The sequence below is a fragment of the Malus sylvestris genome, chromosome 5 (assembly GCF_916048215.2).
Source record: "Malus sylvestris chromosome 5, drMalSylv7.2, whole genome shotgun sequence".
Lineage (NCBI taxonomy): Eukaryota > Viridiplantae > Streptophyta > Magnoliopsida > Rosales > Rosaceae > Malus > Malus sylvestris.
The window spans coordinates 24,047,583-24,060,888 of NC_062264.1; the positions used below are offsets into that span (position 1 = coordinate 24,047,583).

The 13,306-nt window shown below is 35.4% G+C and overlaps 1 protein-coding gene across 1 annotated transcript; it reads left to right on the plus strand.

Moving 5' to 3' along the window:
• The first annotated feature begins 3,704 nt into the window (after window positions 1-3,704).
• LOC126621702 (probable protein phosphatase 2C 60) lies at window positions 3,705-8,595 on the plus strand. Its single transcript, XM_050290263.1, has 5 exons — window positions 3,705-4,061; window positions 4,553-5,000; window positions 5,547-5,914; window positions 6,682-6,918; window positions 7,987-8,595. The coding sequence occupies exons 2-5, from the start codon at window positions 4,682-4,684 to the stop codon at window positions 8,254-8,256; spliced, it is 1,194 nt and encodes a 397-aa protein (XP_050146220.1). The 5' UTR covers window positions 3,705-4,061; window positions 4,553-4,681; the 3' UTR covers window positions 8,257-8,595.
• The last annotated feature ends 4,711 nt before the right edge of the window (window positions 8,596-13,306 follow it).

Here is a 13,306-nt window from a genome sequence, read left to right on the forward strand (position 1 = left end):
AGAGGATATGTCAATTTTAGTACTATTTTTAATAAAAGGCCTAAGAAAATACTTCTTATATTTGATACCTGCTACATCTATACTATTATACTATTATTAAGATAACCCTCATTCTCAACTTTTTACCATTTTTTTCTTATTTTACCCTCACTTTTGATACATAAATACTTGCATAATGATTGCAAAATAGTAATTTTGTATCTTTTGAGAAAATAACAATCATATCCTTATTTTTCTTATTTTACCCTCACTTTTGATACACAATATTTACATAAGGAGGATAAAATAATCATTATGTAATATTAAGATAAAATATGTACTTATTATGAGAAATTATCCTACCATCATTTTTCTTTAAAAATTTTAAAAACTAATCACACTCCTTAATAAAAAAACAAAAAACAAAATGAAATTATTCACACACATAGAGTATGCGCTCATCGGCTAGTATGTAATCATTATAAGTATCGGCACCGTGTTGGTTGGCCTCCCACACCCTCTGTAGTAACGCATGTAGAGGACACAGATTTGTTACGGGTTGGACTCGAATGAAACTCAGGTGACGGCGTGAGTAACTAAAAATAACGGACTATGTTTCTCCGCCCAACAGTAACCTGGAAACACAATATCTTGTTACGGAACAATCACTCCGTGCTACAAGGTTTTTTTTATTTTTTATTTTCCCCTTCTCGATAAAAAGAAAATAAAATAAAAAGGGAAGGTGAGTATGAACAGCAAAAATTTGTTTTATTTTGAATTCATCGATTGGACAATCTTCCTAAAAAATGGACAAAGTTTATTTATTTATTTATTTTACCTCCAAATATTTTTAAGATTTTAAATTTTTTTAATTGTACTGAAATCAAGACTTAAGTATTGCCGGTGCTACATCGAGTTAGCAGTGGTGAAGAATTTTCAAAATTCAGTGTCACGTACATAAATATAGTAAAGATACGTTTAGTTGTTTAATCGTTTGATTATGTTAGTGGGTTTGATTACTTATAATATGGGCACATTTAGTTTTATGATACATTTAGATTTCTGTTACATTGTGTTTCTTAATATATTTAGAATATAAACATATACGTTTATTTTGAAATGTATCATAAGTTTTAAATACATTTTTTTATATAACTATATGTAAAATTTTAACAAATTAATGAAGTTTTCTTATAAAACTGTTAGTGACTTTTTCTAATGTAGAAGGAGATTAATTAAATATAATAATAGAAATAAAAAGTTCTCTCTTTTTTAGTCATAATGAGAAATTAGTTAAATTAAAAATTATAATTAAAAAAACCACGAATTTAAAATTCTTAGATTATAGGAACTTTGTTGTTAGCTAGCTTAAGTGGATATATAATTATCTATTAAAATGAAATGTTACACTTATTGTCACATCCCAAGGCTCGTCTCCGCCGTAGCATGATATTGTCTACTCTGGGCCCCGCCCACGCCCTCACGGTTTTGTTTATGGGAACTTAGACGAGAACTTCCCAGTGGGTCACCCATCCTAGGATTGCTCTCACCCGAACTCGCTTAACTTCGGAGTTCCGATGGAATCCAAAGTTAGTGAGTTCCCAAAATGCCTCGTGCCATAAAGGGTGGGCATGTACATATATAAGGCACATCACCCCCCCTCCGTTGGTCGATGTGGGATGTTACAATCCACAACTTCTTAGGGGCCTGACGTACTCGTCGACACACTCGCACCAAACGGCAAAGCGGCTCTGATATCATTCTGTCACATCCTAAGTTCATCTCCGCCGTAGTATGATATTGTCCGCTCTAGGCACCGACCACGCCCTCACGATTTTGTTTTTAGGAATTCAGACGAGAACTTCTCAATAGGTCACCCATCTTAGGACTGCTCTCACCCGAACTCGCTTAACTTCAGAGTTCCAATGGAATCCGAAGCCAGTGAGTTCCCAAAAGGCCTCGTGCTATAGGAAGTGGGCATGTACATATAAGGCACATCACCCCATCTCCGTTGATCGATGTGAGATGTTACACTTATCATCTATTCGTACAAGATGATATGATCCACTAACACATGTGTTCCCATCTCTATTTGAAGTTGGTACAAATAAATGGTATATAGGCGCGTCAATTTTGAATTTTATAGATCAAACATCCATGTCTTTTAGTGATTTGATTAAACTTTTTTTTTGGGTCATATTTTTGGTGCTATATGCACATTATATTGTAACAAATTTCTTATAATCTAGCATTTTGATTACACTCTCCTCCGTTAGACATAATTGTAAAATAAAAAAATGGTTAGATTCAATTTATTTTCACAATAATGCTACAATTTATCAATAATTATCTATGATTTAAGATATTTTATTTCCAAAATAGTTTAAAATATTTTTAAATCCCATAAAATCAAACGTACCAATATTAACAATATGTATCAAATCAAACATACCAAAATTGCAAATAAACGTACCAATTAATGATTTTTGTAAATTCAAATGTACCCGCAGATAATATATACATAATGTACTATACCAATTAATTATTTTTGTAAGTTCAAACGTACCCGCATATATATATACATAATGTATTGTACCTAATAATAATAATTCGTCAACAACTATACTTAAAAAAATAGCAAAAAATATATATAATTTCACAAAAAATTTGAAAAAAATTACACGGAGCTTTTATGTTGATCACAAACTATTTGAAAAAAAAAACCATTTGGAAAAAGAAATAATATTAAATGTTTGCATAACAAAAATTAAAAAAAAAACTATGATAGAAAAAACATATCTTTAAGAAGAGAATATATAGTTAAATTACTAATATCTCCACTAAATAAGGAAAAATGCATCATGCAGATAAAAGGATAAATTCAAAAATTATTTTAATTTAAAAAAATTATAATAATGACATGTAATTTAGCTTGAAGTGGCTATTGGTCAAAGCATTTTAATCAAATTTTAAAAAGGTATAGATGTTTAATCTAAATGATATAGAAAAATTGTAGGTGACACACCCCGATCTTAGAATCAAGGCGTGCTGGCCATCACGTGAGCATGACGTAACCAAAAGTGAGACGCGAAAGTAAAAAGGATAGACGAAAATACGAATGAATAAAAACCAACTACTAGCAATAATAATTCAACTAGCATACTAGAGTGAGTTTAAGTGTGAAACACACATGTTCCTACTTGACTGCACCTAGTACTTATGCGATCCTAGAATCAAGGCGTGCTGGCCGTCACACCTTGATTATAGGATCGGGATGTGTCAATAAGGAAGTCTAATTTTTCCTTATAATTTTGTATATTAAACAAATAAAAAAATAATGAGTTGGAATTGATCAAAACCTCTGCATCAAATTTTGTAAATGTTAGATAAGTTTGAATTTCAAGATTTATGTAATAGATAAACACAAATTTCATAATTCAATCTAACGATGATAAATAGAGTAATAAGCATATACTACACCGTACTAAAAAATGGTGATAAAAAATGCCCCGGAGTTGAATTTCTTAGTTGTGACTCATAACTCGTGAGACACGCATATCATATGAAACCTTCCCATCTCTTCCACGTGTCGTGACATAAGCTGCAGTTCATGGAATGCCCCCAATACTGTCTTACACATTATCATTGTCAAAAGTATTAACTTCATTGACTCTCTTCCTCTCTCTTTCTCACCCTCTGTAGCATATAATGGTGTGGAGCCCATACCTGGGCCTTTGCTTTGCTGGCTTCAAGCTCTCCAATCTCCATTGTTGGTCTTTTATGGGGCTTGTATGCTGAAGAGAAAGAGAAAGTTTTCATTTTTTCAGTTTTGCCCACTATTTTCCTCCCCAAAGACTCCTTTTTTAATGCTCCCATTCACTTTCTCCACTTGTTCAACAATCTCATCATCTTCCACAAGCACCTATTGGAATACATAAACCATAAGTCTGCTCCTTGTTTTTGATTTCATGGATCCACAGATCTAATGGTTCCCTGCCCACGTGACCTTCTAGATCTTCCTCCAATTCAGCTGTTGCAAAAGGCTGGTTCCAACAAGCAGAAGCAAGCAAATTAGGAATTGGGTAAGTCTCCTTTTGCCTTCTAGGTCCTGGTATTTGAGAAAGAAAAGTGCTTTTTATATTATGATTATTTGGGTGCTTTTGGAATTTGTGAAAACTGAAGATTCATTTTTAGCAATGTGAAGAGGGAGACCTTCTGGATTTTCAAATGGCTGACCAAGCTCTTTGTTGACAAATAAAAGAAGGGACTTTTTTTTCAAACCTCGCATTAAGTTTCTGTTGATTTTTTCTCTATACCAGCAGCTTTTGTGGTCATGGTATTTTGTTTTAAATGGAAACTCAGATGGGTTTTTTGGAATATTGGGTTTGAACTCCTCATTCCTTCTGTTTGGGTACAATACCCAACTGAAATTAAGTGTAAAGGTGGCTGCTTTATGTTGTTTTCTTGATCTGTTGGGTCCTGATTGTCCTGCTCTGACTGAAGGAAAGAAAAACAATTTCAATTGTGCGCTTATTGACTACTTGTATTTTTTTGCTGTGGTTGTGTTTTGCAGTGTATAGTTGGGCTGAGAACTAGAGGGCAATACTGATACTGTTTAGGATTGGAATTTTGGGGGCAGAGGGTTTAATTTAAGTTGTTCTTACATGTGGAGATTTTGGAGGTTGTTTGGATGAAATGAGGGATGTTATCAGAGTTGATGAACTTCTTGAGGTCCTGTTTTCGGCCGAGGTCGAATCGATACGTTCATACTGGTGCAGATTCCGGGGGTCGCCAAGACGGGCTCCTGTGGTACAAAGACACAGGCCAGCACATAAATGGTGATTTCTCAATGGCTGTAGTTCAGGCCAACAATTTACTTGAGGATCAGAGTCAGCTCGAGTCGGGTAGTTTGAGCACACATGAATCTGGCGCCTATGGTACTTTTGTTGGTGTTTATGACGGTCATGGGGGTCCGGAGACGTCACGCTATATCAATGATCACCTCTTTCAACATCTCAAGAGTAAGTGACTCTAGCCTTTCTAATGGAATTCTGAACATTTTGAGTCCCTTCAGCAAGCCTTGTTGGCTTTGTGGCTTTTGAATTGAAATCCTGTTTGGCCTTTGTATTGGTGAGGAATTTGAGGGGAAGAGATTTACAATAGAGGGCATCGTTTGGCTATGTGGTGCATTAGTGGGGATTTCAAATCTTGCTGAGTTGAAAAGAAGAGAACCTTGTGACGCATGTTTGATTATGTTTTTAGTGTTCAAAATGATGACTCGCTCTTACATAAGTTCAGTATTTATTGCAAAGGCATGTTCAAAATGATGATCTGAGAATGCATGCTTGATTATTATTTTTTAACGTTAACAAAAGATGAGTTGCCCTTAATTAAGTTTAGTGTGTGCCGTAAAGGCAGGTTAAAGTCAAGGATTATGCATTGTTCTTATCAGCAGCTAATGGTGTAGCGTACAGAATGTAAAACTTTACACTCCATTAAGTGCATTTGGTCTTAGATTTGTATACAAACTTCCTGTTGTAAATTTAGAGTTTCTTTGTAATATGCAGGATTTTGTTTGGAGCAGCAGTCCATGTCTGTGGATGTAATACGAAAAGCATTTCAAGCAACAGAAGAGGGTTTTCTTTCCGTAGTTACTAGGGAGTGGCCTATGAAACCACAGATTGCAGCAGTAGGATCGTGCTGCCTTGTTGGTGTTATCTGTAATGGAACTCTTTATATCGCTAACTGTGGTGATTCCCGTGCTGTTTTGGGAAGAATAATGAAGGCAACAGGGGAGGTGCTCTCTATTCAGTTGTCACAAGAGCACAATGCCTCTATAGAATCTGTGAGACAGGAGCTGCAATCTTTGCACCCTGATGATCCACATATTGTAGTTTTGAAGCATAATGTATGGCGTGTGAAAGGCCTAATACAGGTAACTCTTTTACAATATCAGGAAATGGTTATTGATATTAGGTCCTTGGAGTTAGACCTTGTTATATAACTTCTCTACTTTCTTTGCACCGAACCCAAGTGGCTGTATCTGTCGTAATCTAATAGTACAATAGTGCATGCTGGAAAGGTCCCTATAGCTTTAGTTTAACTATACTTCTCCATCCCCATCCCTCAAAGAAGTATATTGGCCTTGTTTATGTTTTCCGGATGACTTTATCTGTGGTGCGTTGGCTATTTTACTAGTTATATGGGATTAAAAGTGGATCAAGTTTTCTTCTCATGCTCTTTCCAAGTTTGTCTTGCTTTCTTGTAATTGCTAAGCAAGAATGTGGGAATTCTCAAACTAGATGTTGTACTTAACAAAGCTACAAAATAATCTGGAACTTTTACTGATCTAGATTGCTTCTGGCTATGTGTGAAAGAATAATGAAGATCAAACATTCATGTCTAAGGAAAATGTTGTGTGGTTGGTATGGTTTCACATCTTAAGACCAGTGATATGGGTTCTGATCTTTATACCAGTGATATCTCTGGTAGATCATTACTCAAATCTTGATAAATATCATTCCACGGAGGAACAAGATGTGTGATCACCATTAGGTGGCAGCTTATCATATATGAAGACAAACTCTGTGGACAACATTTGGTTATTTTTAGTTTTCAATGTTACACAATAGATGGTTTGACTTGATACGGTTTATCATTTCTTTGATGTGACTCTGATTCTGGTTATTTTGCATCTTGCAGATTTCTAGATCTATTGGTGATGTGTATTTAAAAAAGGCTGAATTTAACAGGGAGCCTTTGTTTTCCAAGTTTCGTCTTCGGGACCCTATCAAAAGACCAATTTTGAGCGCTGATCCGGCAATTTCAGAGATCCAATTGCAGCCACATGATCAATTTATTATATTTGCATCTGATGGGCTCTGGGAACACCTCACCAATCAGGAAGCAGTGGACATAGTTCAAAAACATCCACGAAATGTAAGATTTATTGTTCAATAGTATACTAGTACTCTTAACATTAAGGGGATTATATTTATTAAAAAAGATTGACCATGCTTATGCCTGAAAGTAGAATCAGCGAGCAGTTGTCATTTTAAACTTATTGCTAGTGTAAGACTCGTATCTCCATATTTTGTTAGAGATAATACTGGGAAAGAAATCAATTTTCTACCACACTATACCTACCTAGCATCTCTAAGTCGGTCTCCCAGACTAGAACATTGATTCACGGAAAGTAAAGTTAGTTTTTTTTAAGATCATAAGATTGCCCTATAAGTTCGGGTCTAGGATGGCTGTTGCTTAGTTGTGGCTTTAGCCTCCACGTAAAAAGAGAAAATGATTGTCTTATAAGTCCCGGTCAGCATGAACTGAAGACTTTCCCCAAGTTATCAAAATTCTATGGTGTTTTGGTACGTTGAATTGAATGAAAGCTGGTATGTTATTGGATGTGTATGCATTCCAAAATCTGCAACACACATCGGTTGCTGGTAGGATCCACATGTAAGAGTGGAGCCAGCTCTGTGAATAGAGCCACCTCAGCTGATTATATGGAGAAATGATGTCACCTTGTGAGATACTTGAAATGATCCTTCCATGAAGTCATTGTTTTAGATCCTGTTGAAAGCCCATGGTTTTGTAGGACAAATTCAAATTGCTATTAGATATCATGCAGTAGGCAGTGCATATTAATACGGTGGAGCATTCAACTGGGTTTCTATAACCCAAATTTTCGGACTTTATAATTAGGCCAAGTAAATTTATCTGTATTGGTTCTTGTACTCTTAGACAGGAATATCACTCTATTATGTGCACAGTCGTCAGAATCAACATTTTCCGGTGTGCCTCCTGTCTTTGATGAATAACTGACCTATAAGTTTTAGCTGTATTTTAACATCGGGTTCGTGGGGGAGAAAGAACCGCTGTTCTTATATTTTAACTTCAGGTTTATTTGCCCTTCTTATTACATCTTGCTCACAAGTCAGTCTTCTATGGAAACTCTTTCCTTTACGGAAGAGAATTTGACTTTTGTTTCCCAACCTCATGCAGGGAAGTGCAAAAAGGCTGATAAAAACCGCCCTGCAAGAAGCAGCAAAAAAGAGAGAGATGAGGTATTCGGACTTGAAGAAGATTGACCGTGGGGTTCGCCGCCATTTCCACGATGACATAACTGTGATCGTCGTGTTTCTTGACTCAAACCTTGTGAGCAAGGCTAGTTCCGTCAAGGGCCCGAACCTATCGGTGAGAGGAGGTGGAATCAACCTGCCTCCTAACACTCTTGCTCCATATGCCACGACAACGGAAGCTGGCAATACCTGAGTAAACGGTATCTCTCATGTGTGTTATCTATTGTACCATTGTCTTGTGTTAATACTAGGTAGCTTCCGAACCAAGACAATTTACGAGGAGGAGCCGGCCTTCAATTCTTTAATGTACACTGTAACTTTTAACTGGGAATCTAATACTTGCATTTAGCTTCTGTGTCAACAACGGACAAGAACTGGAGAAGACAAGAAGGTGACAGTAATCACAGCTATATTTCCTTCACAATGTTCTTATCCTTTCCTTTTTTTCTTTTCTTTTTTTTTAATTTCCGCTGGAATTTCAGATCTGTAAATTTGTACGACATGGCGAATTAAGTTTTTTTGCTTTCATTTAGTTGTTTGCTTGCTCTTTTTATTTGTTAAGTTTACGTATCATAATATAAGTGAAGAAATTATATATCTTTCAACAGAGTACGAAAAGCTTTCTACAAACCCAGGAAGCTGAATATGAGGTGAAGACTAAGGGCTGGTTTGGTATTATTGTGTTTTGAAAAAAAGCTGCTGTGAGAATAAGCGGCTGAAATAAATCAGCAAGGTGTTTGGTAAACATTTTTGTAAAAGTGCTTTTGAAAAAAAAAGCAGTCTGATAGTGGGTCTTTTCATTAAAAAAGCACTGTAGCTCTGTGTGCTTTGGAAAAAAACCAGTTTTCCAAAGCTGCAAATAGCAGCTTTAGTTTTTTCCTTTGATTTTAGCTTATTCTCACAGCAGCTTTCAAAATAAGCCATTTTTTTTTTAGTTTATCAAACATCTAAAACCATCATAGCTTTTTTTCATGCGTGTTTTTTTTTTAAGCATCCCATTCCCAAACCACCCTAACCAAGAAATTTTTAACAATATAAGGGTTAAAGCTTAAAAAAGATTGATAGAATAAAGAGAAGCGAAGACTGCACCGCAACAAGAGAGATGGAGAGGAAAATGAGGCCAACTCAAAATAGAAAAGAGTTTGATTCGAGAACACCGTTGAATTTTAAGGATTTAAACTGACATACAACAATATCTATGAAGACAGCATAAAGAAAAAACAAGAAGATGGGCCAAGGATCATTTAGATCCCTCAAAGGTTCTGCCCATGCATGGTGTACCGTATTGTGTGACTAAAATTCTCTCCATGAACATATGGTTTTGAAATATGATGAAAGCATCTGTGCCTACCATGTACCTGTGAATTGTTGTTTTCTTCATAAAACTGTGATAAAACCATAATCTGCAATGCAAGCGCTGTGAGTTTCTGGTTGTATGTAGCTGCCATGGCCTGGCATATACAAATACAAATATACAGCTATCATGCAATAATACATGTAATCCAAATCAAAATCTAATAAGGTCCTACAAGAATTTTCAAAATTAAATATTGGAAAAAAGAGAAGTAGGGAATTACGAGGAGGGAGGGAGAGAGAGAGAGAGGGAGTGTGTGTTTTTACTGTCGCACTTGTCACTTGCCTGACACCATCGGGCATATTCCCACCAACTCAGATACGAAACAACACTTAATTAGTTTAACCTAATTACCAACTAATTATTTTAATTTTGTACTGTAATCTAAGTTATCTAAACCCTAGACATAGGCACAGAACCCAATGCCACTGTTCCTAATGCCCTTTTGGATTGATGTCTCACTCCATCTCTGAAATTGTGTGAGTCAGGTTTCAAACATTTCATTGACATAAAAAAGAAGGGAACTTTAACGAAAAGCACCCGGTACTGTTCACTTTAACGAAAAACCACATTTTTACACTAAAAAGTCAATCCTGGTACTATTCACTTTACCCTTTATTTTGTCCTTATCATTAAAACTTAAAGTTTTCAAGCCATTTTCATTAGTTTTCCTAAAAAAGAAAGGTTTATTATATTAGCACCCTACAAATTATTGAATAAACCTAATATATTTAATACATCTCATATTTACTTTTTTAACTAAAAATTATCTCAATACACCCCTTCCTTCCCCATAATACCCTCATACCTCACATTCTTAATATACACCCCACATTTTTTATACACCCCACATTTTTTATACACCCCACATTTCTCAAATCTTATAACAGTCATTTTTAATTTTGCCGAATGATTTCAAACCATCTAAACTTTAATTTGCCGAATGATTTCAAATTGAATGATTTGAAAAAATGTTTAGGTTCATTTGAATGTTTTTCAATAACAATAATAATGATTTCAAAGCTTTCGAAACACCAATTTCGTGTTCCATTCGTCAAAAATAATTTTTCTTAATCAACATATTTGTAGTTTCATTGCTTAGAGTTTTATTCAACAATGGAGGGTGTGAAGGGTTTTGATAGTTGAAGGAGATACATAATACGTTAAAAGTTAATTTTATTATTATTTTTTAAACCTAATAAGGTCAAAATTGTCATTGCATAGTAGAGTAAATAAGTCATTAATATTAAATTTTAATGTGAGGTGCATTCAACATTTTGTGGAGTGCTAATATAAAATGCTAAAAAGAAATACGAAAATACTATTTCTTGAATTTATACCTTATCATGTTACGGACATACTATTTTTTGAAGAATAATATTACGAGGTCAAGTTTTTGGACAAGGATTGTCTGCCCTCCTTGTTCCCGTGCCCTCCTGTTTGTGTGGTCACTGTTAAGCCACGTCAACATTTTATATTACTATTCATTTTTGTCTTATTATCTCTATAAAAAAACAATATAAAATGTTGACGTGGCTTAACCGTTACCATACAAAATAGGAGGGCACGGGAACAAGGAGAGCAGACAATCCTTGTCCCAAGTTTTTAAATCAAATTTATAAATCAAATGATGTGTTACCAATAGACATATTAATTAACACTTAAATGAGAATTTAATAATCAATAACCATATCATTTTGTTTAAAAATTTGATCTTCATAGCATTATCCATTTCTCAAATATGACTTATCGTAATGAGCTGGTTGCTTGGATAATCATGTTATGAACGTACTATGTTTCAAATTTATATCTTATTAGTTTCAATTTGGTCATCAAAATAAATTATTGGACCCAATAGTCCTATACATCCACTCAGTTAAGAGCTCTAAATAATGAGATTAGTTAATTCTTTGGAAATCCTAATATAGATAGCAGTAGTATTGACTCTTAAATTAACTTGGTCGGAAACTCCGTTAATGCGCTGGCGTGGATGTGAGTATAAAAAACTCATAATGCTTGTCACACATAATCTAGTTAATGTTTAGACCAGATTTATTCATGGCAAGACACTAGACACCACTGTACGTCCATGATTTTCATTTTTATGAATAAAAAATGTCCAGTCTGTGATTAAGGTTTGGGTGTGATATTCACACCCTTTTTTACTTCTCTCACACATTTTTAATTTTTAGCCGTCGTATCGGATGAATTGAAGAAGATCAACAGACATAAATTAACTAGGGATATGGAAGAAGTAAAAAGAGATGTGTGGATAGCACACCCCTAAGGTTTTAGGATGCTTCCAACTCCAGGGCAAACTCTGAGGTAGTCCCTAGATCCTTGGCTCTCATTCTCATTGTGAATAGTTATATTATTAGGGTGCGTTTGTTGCACCGGACTATCTCAGACTGGACTAGCTTCAGGGACTAAGCTGGACTGGCTTAGACTAGACTAAGCTGGACTAACTTAGTGAAGCGTTTGGTGCAGTGTCGGACTAAAAAGAAGGATAATAGCAAACTACAATATTATATTTTTTAATTCATATCTAATAATATTATATTAATTAATTCTACCTTTTTTATTCTAATAAAACTCTCCCTCTCTATGTGGAAGCCTCATCCTTTTCTCCCTCTTTATCTCCCTCGTTCTCTCCGTCCCACTCTCTCCTTCCTGCCCTCTTTTTTTCCGATTAATTGCCAAATTTTTTTTCTGCAAAACGAAGAATCGAGCTTGGTTTTTCAGGTTTTTGTTCGGTGCAAGATTACAACTGGAGAGAGCTTTCCAAGTCCGTGGATTCAATCGGAGCCGCAAGCCTGTGGAGCGGCGGAACCAGCCTGCAAGAATGCCTGGCAAGCTATCCGGCAACGAGTCGGGGTTTGTGGAGTCGGGGAAGTGAGAGAAGGCGATGGCTTGGATTTCTTGGATTCGTTTCCGTCAAACCCAAAATTGCAGATTTGGAGATCTTCTGAGATGAAGAAGAGGGAGGAGGAGAGAGAGAGAGTCAGAGAAAGGGACCGCAAGTTGTCGTTCAAGCCTGGGGTGAAGCGAAGCAACATGAGGTGAAGAGAAGAACAGAAGCGGGACTACAAATCCCCTCGTTTTTGGTGGCTCTCGCTAAGCCCACCTAGCGAAGGATTTAGTCGGCACGAGTCCGGCTTAATCCCATTAAACACAATCCCAATTTACACCAAACACAGGACTACTAATTCTAGCTTAGTAGTCCAGTCCAGTGAAACTTAAGCCGGCCAAACAAACGTGCCCTTAGTGAATAATGGAAGAATATTGTTAACATTTACCATAACTAAACTTGAAATGCCAAAATAAACTACGTATCAATATCCATTTATTAAAAGAATGTCTTAAGTTCAACTCTTTTGATAGAATATGAATATATTTATAGTAAGTTTAATAGCTAATTATCTAATTTGATGTACACAAGAGGGTCAATCAAAAAAAAAAAAGAAAAAAGAAAAAAAAGAAAAAAAGAGGGTCAATCGTCAATCTAATGATTATGTTCCGAGTAAGTACGAATTTTGAAGAGTCATGTAAGCTAGTATTTCAAACAAACATGTAAATATGGGTAATTGCGAATTATTATCATGTTTTGCGGTTTCTTTTTATAGTTTATAAAGTGTGAACATTTACAAATGTCACTTCATGTGGTACATTTGGACCAATCAAATGGTGCAGCAGACTATTTGAAGCGAGATCAGTCCAAATGTGCCACTAAATATGCAAGTGAACCACATCATTTTGACGTGCTCATTATTCAATACATTAGTGTATTGTAAAACGACTAACCAATTTATTCAAAACTCAATCATTCACTCGTGATAAAATATGTGCGGGAGAAAGTTTCCAACTCTCCAACCATTACCATTCTAATTAT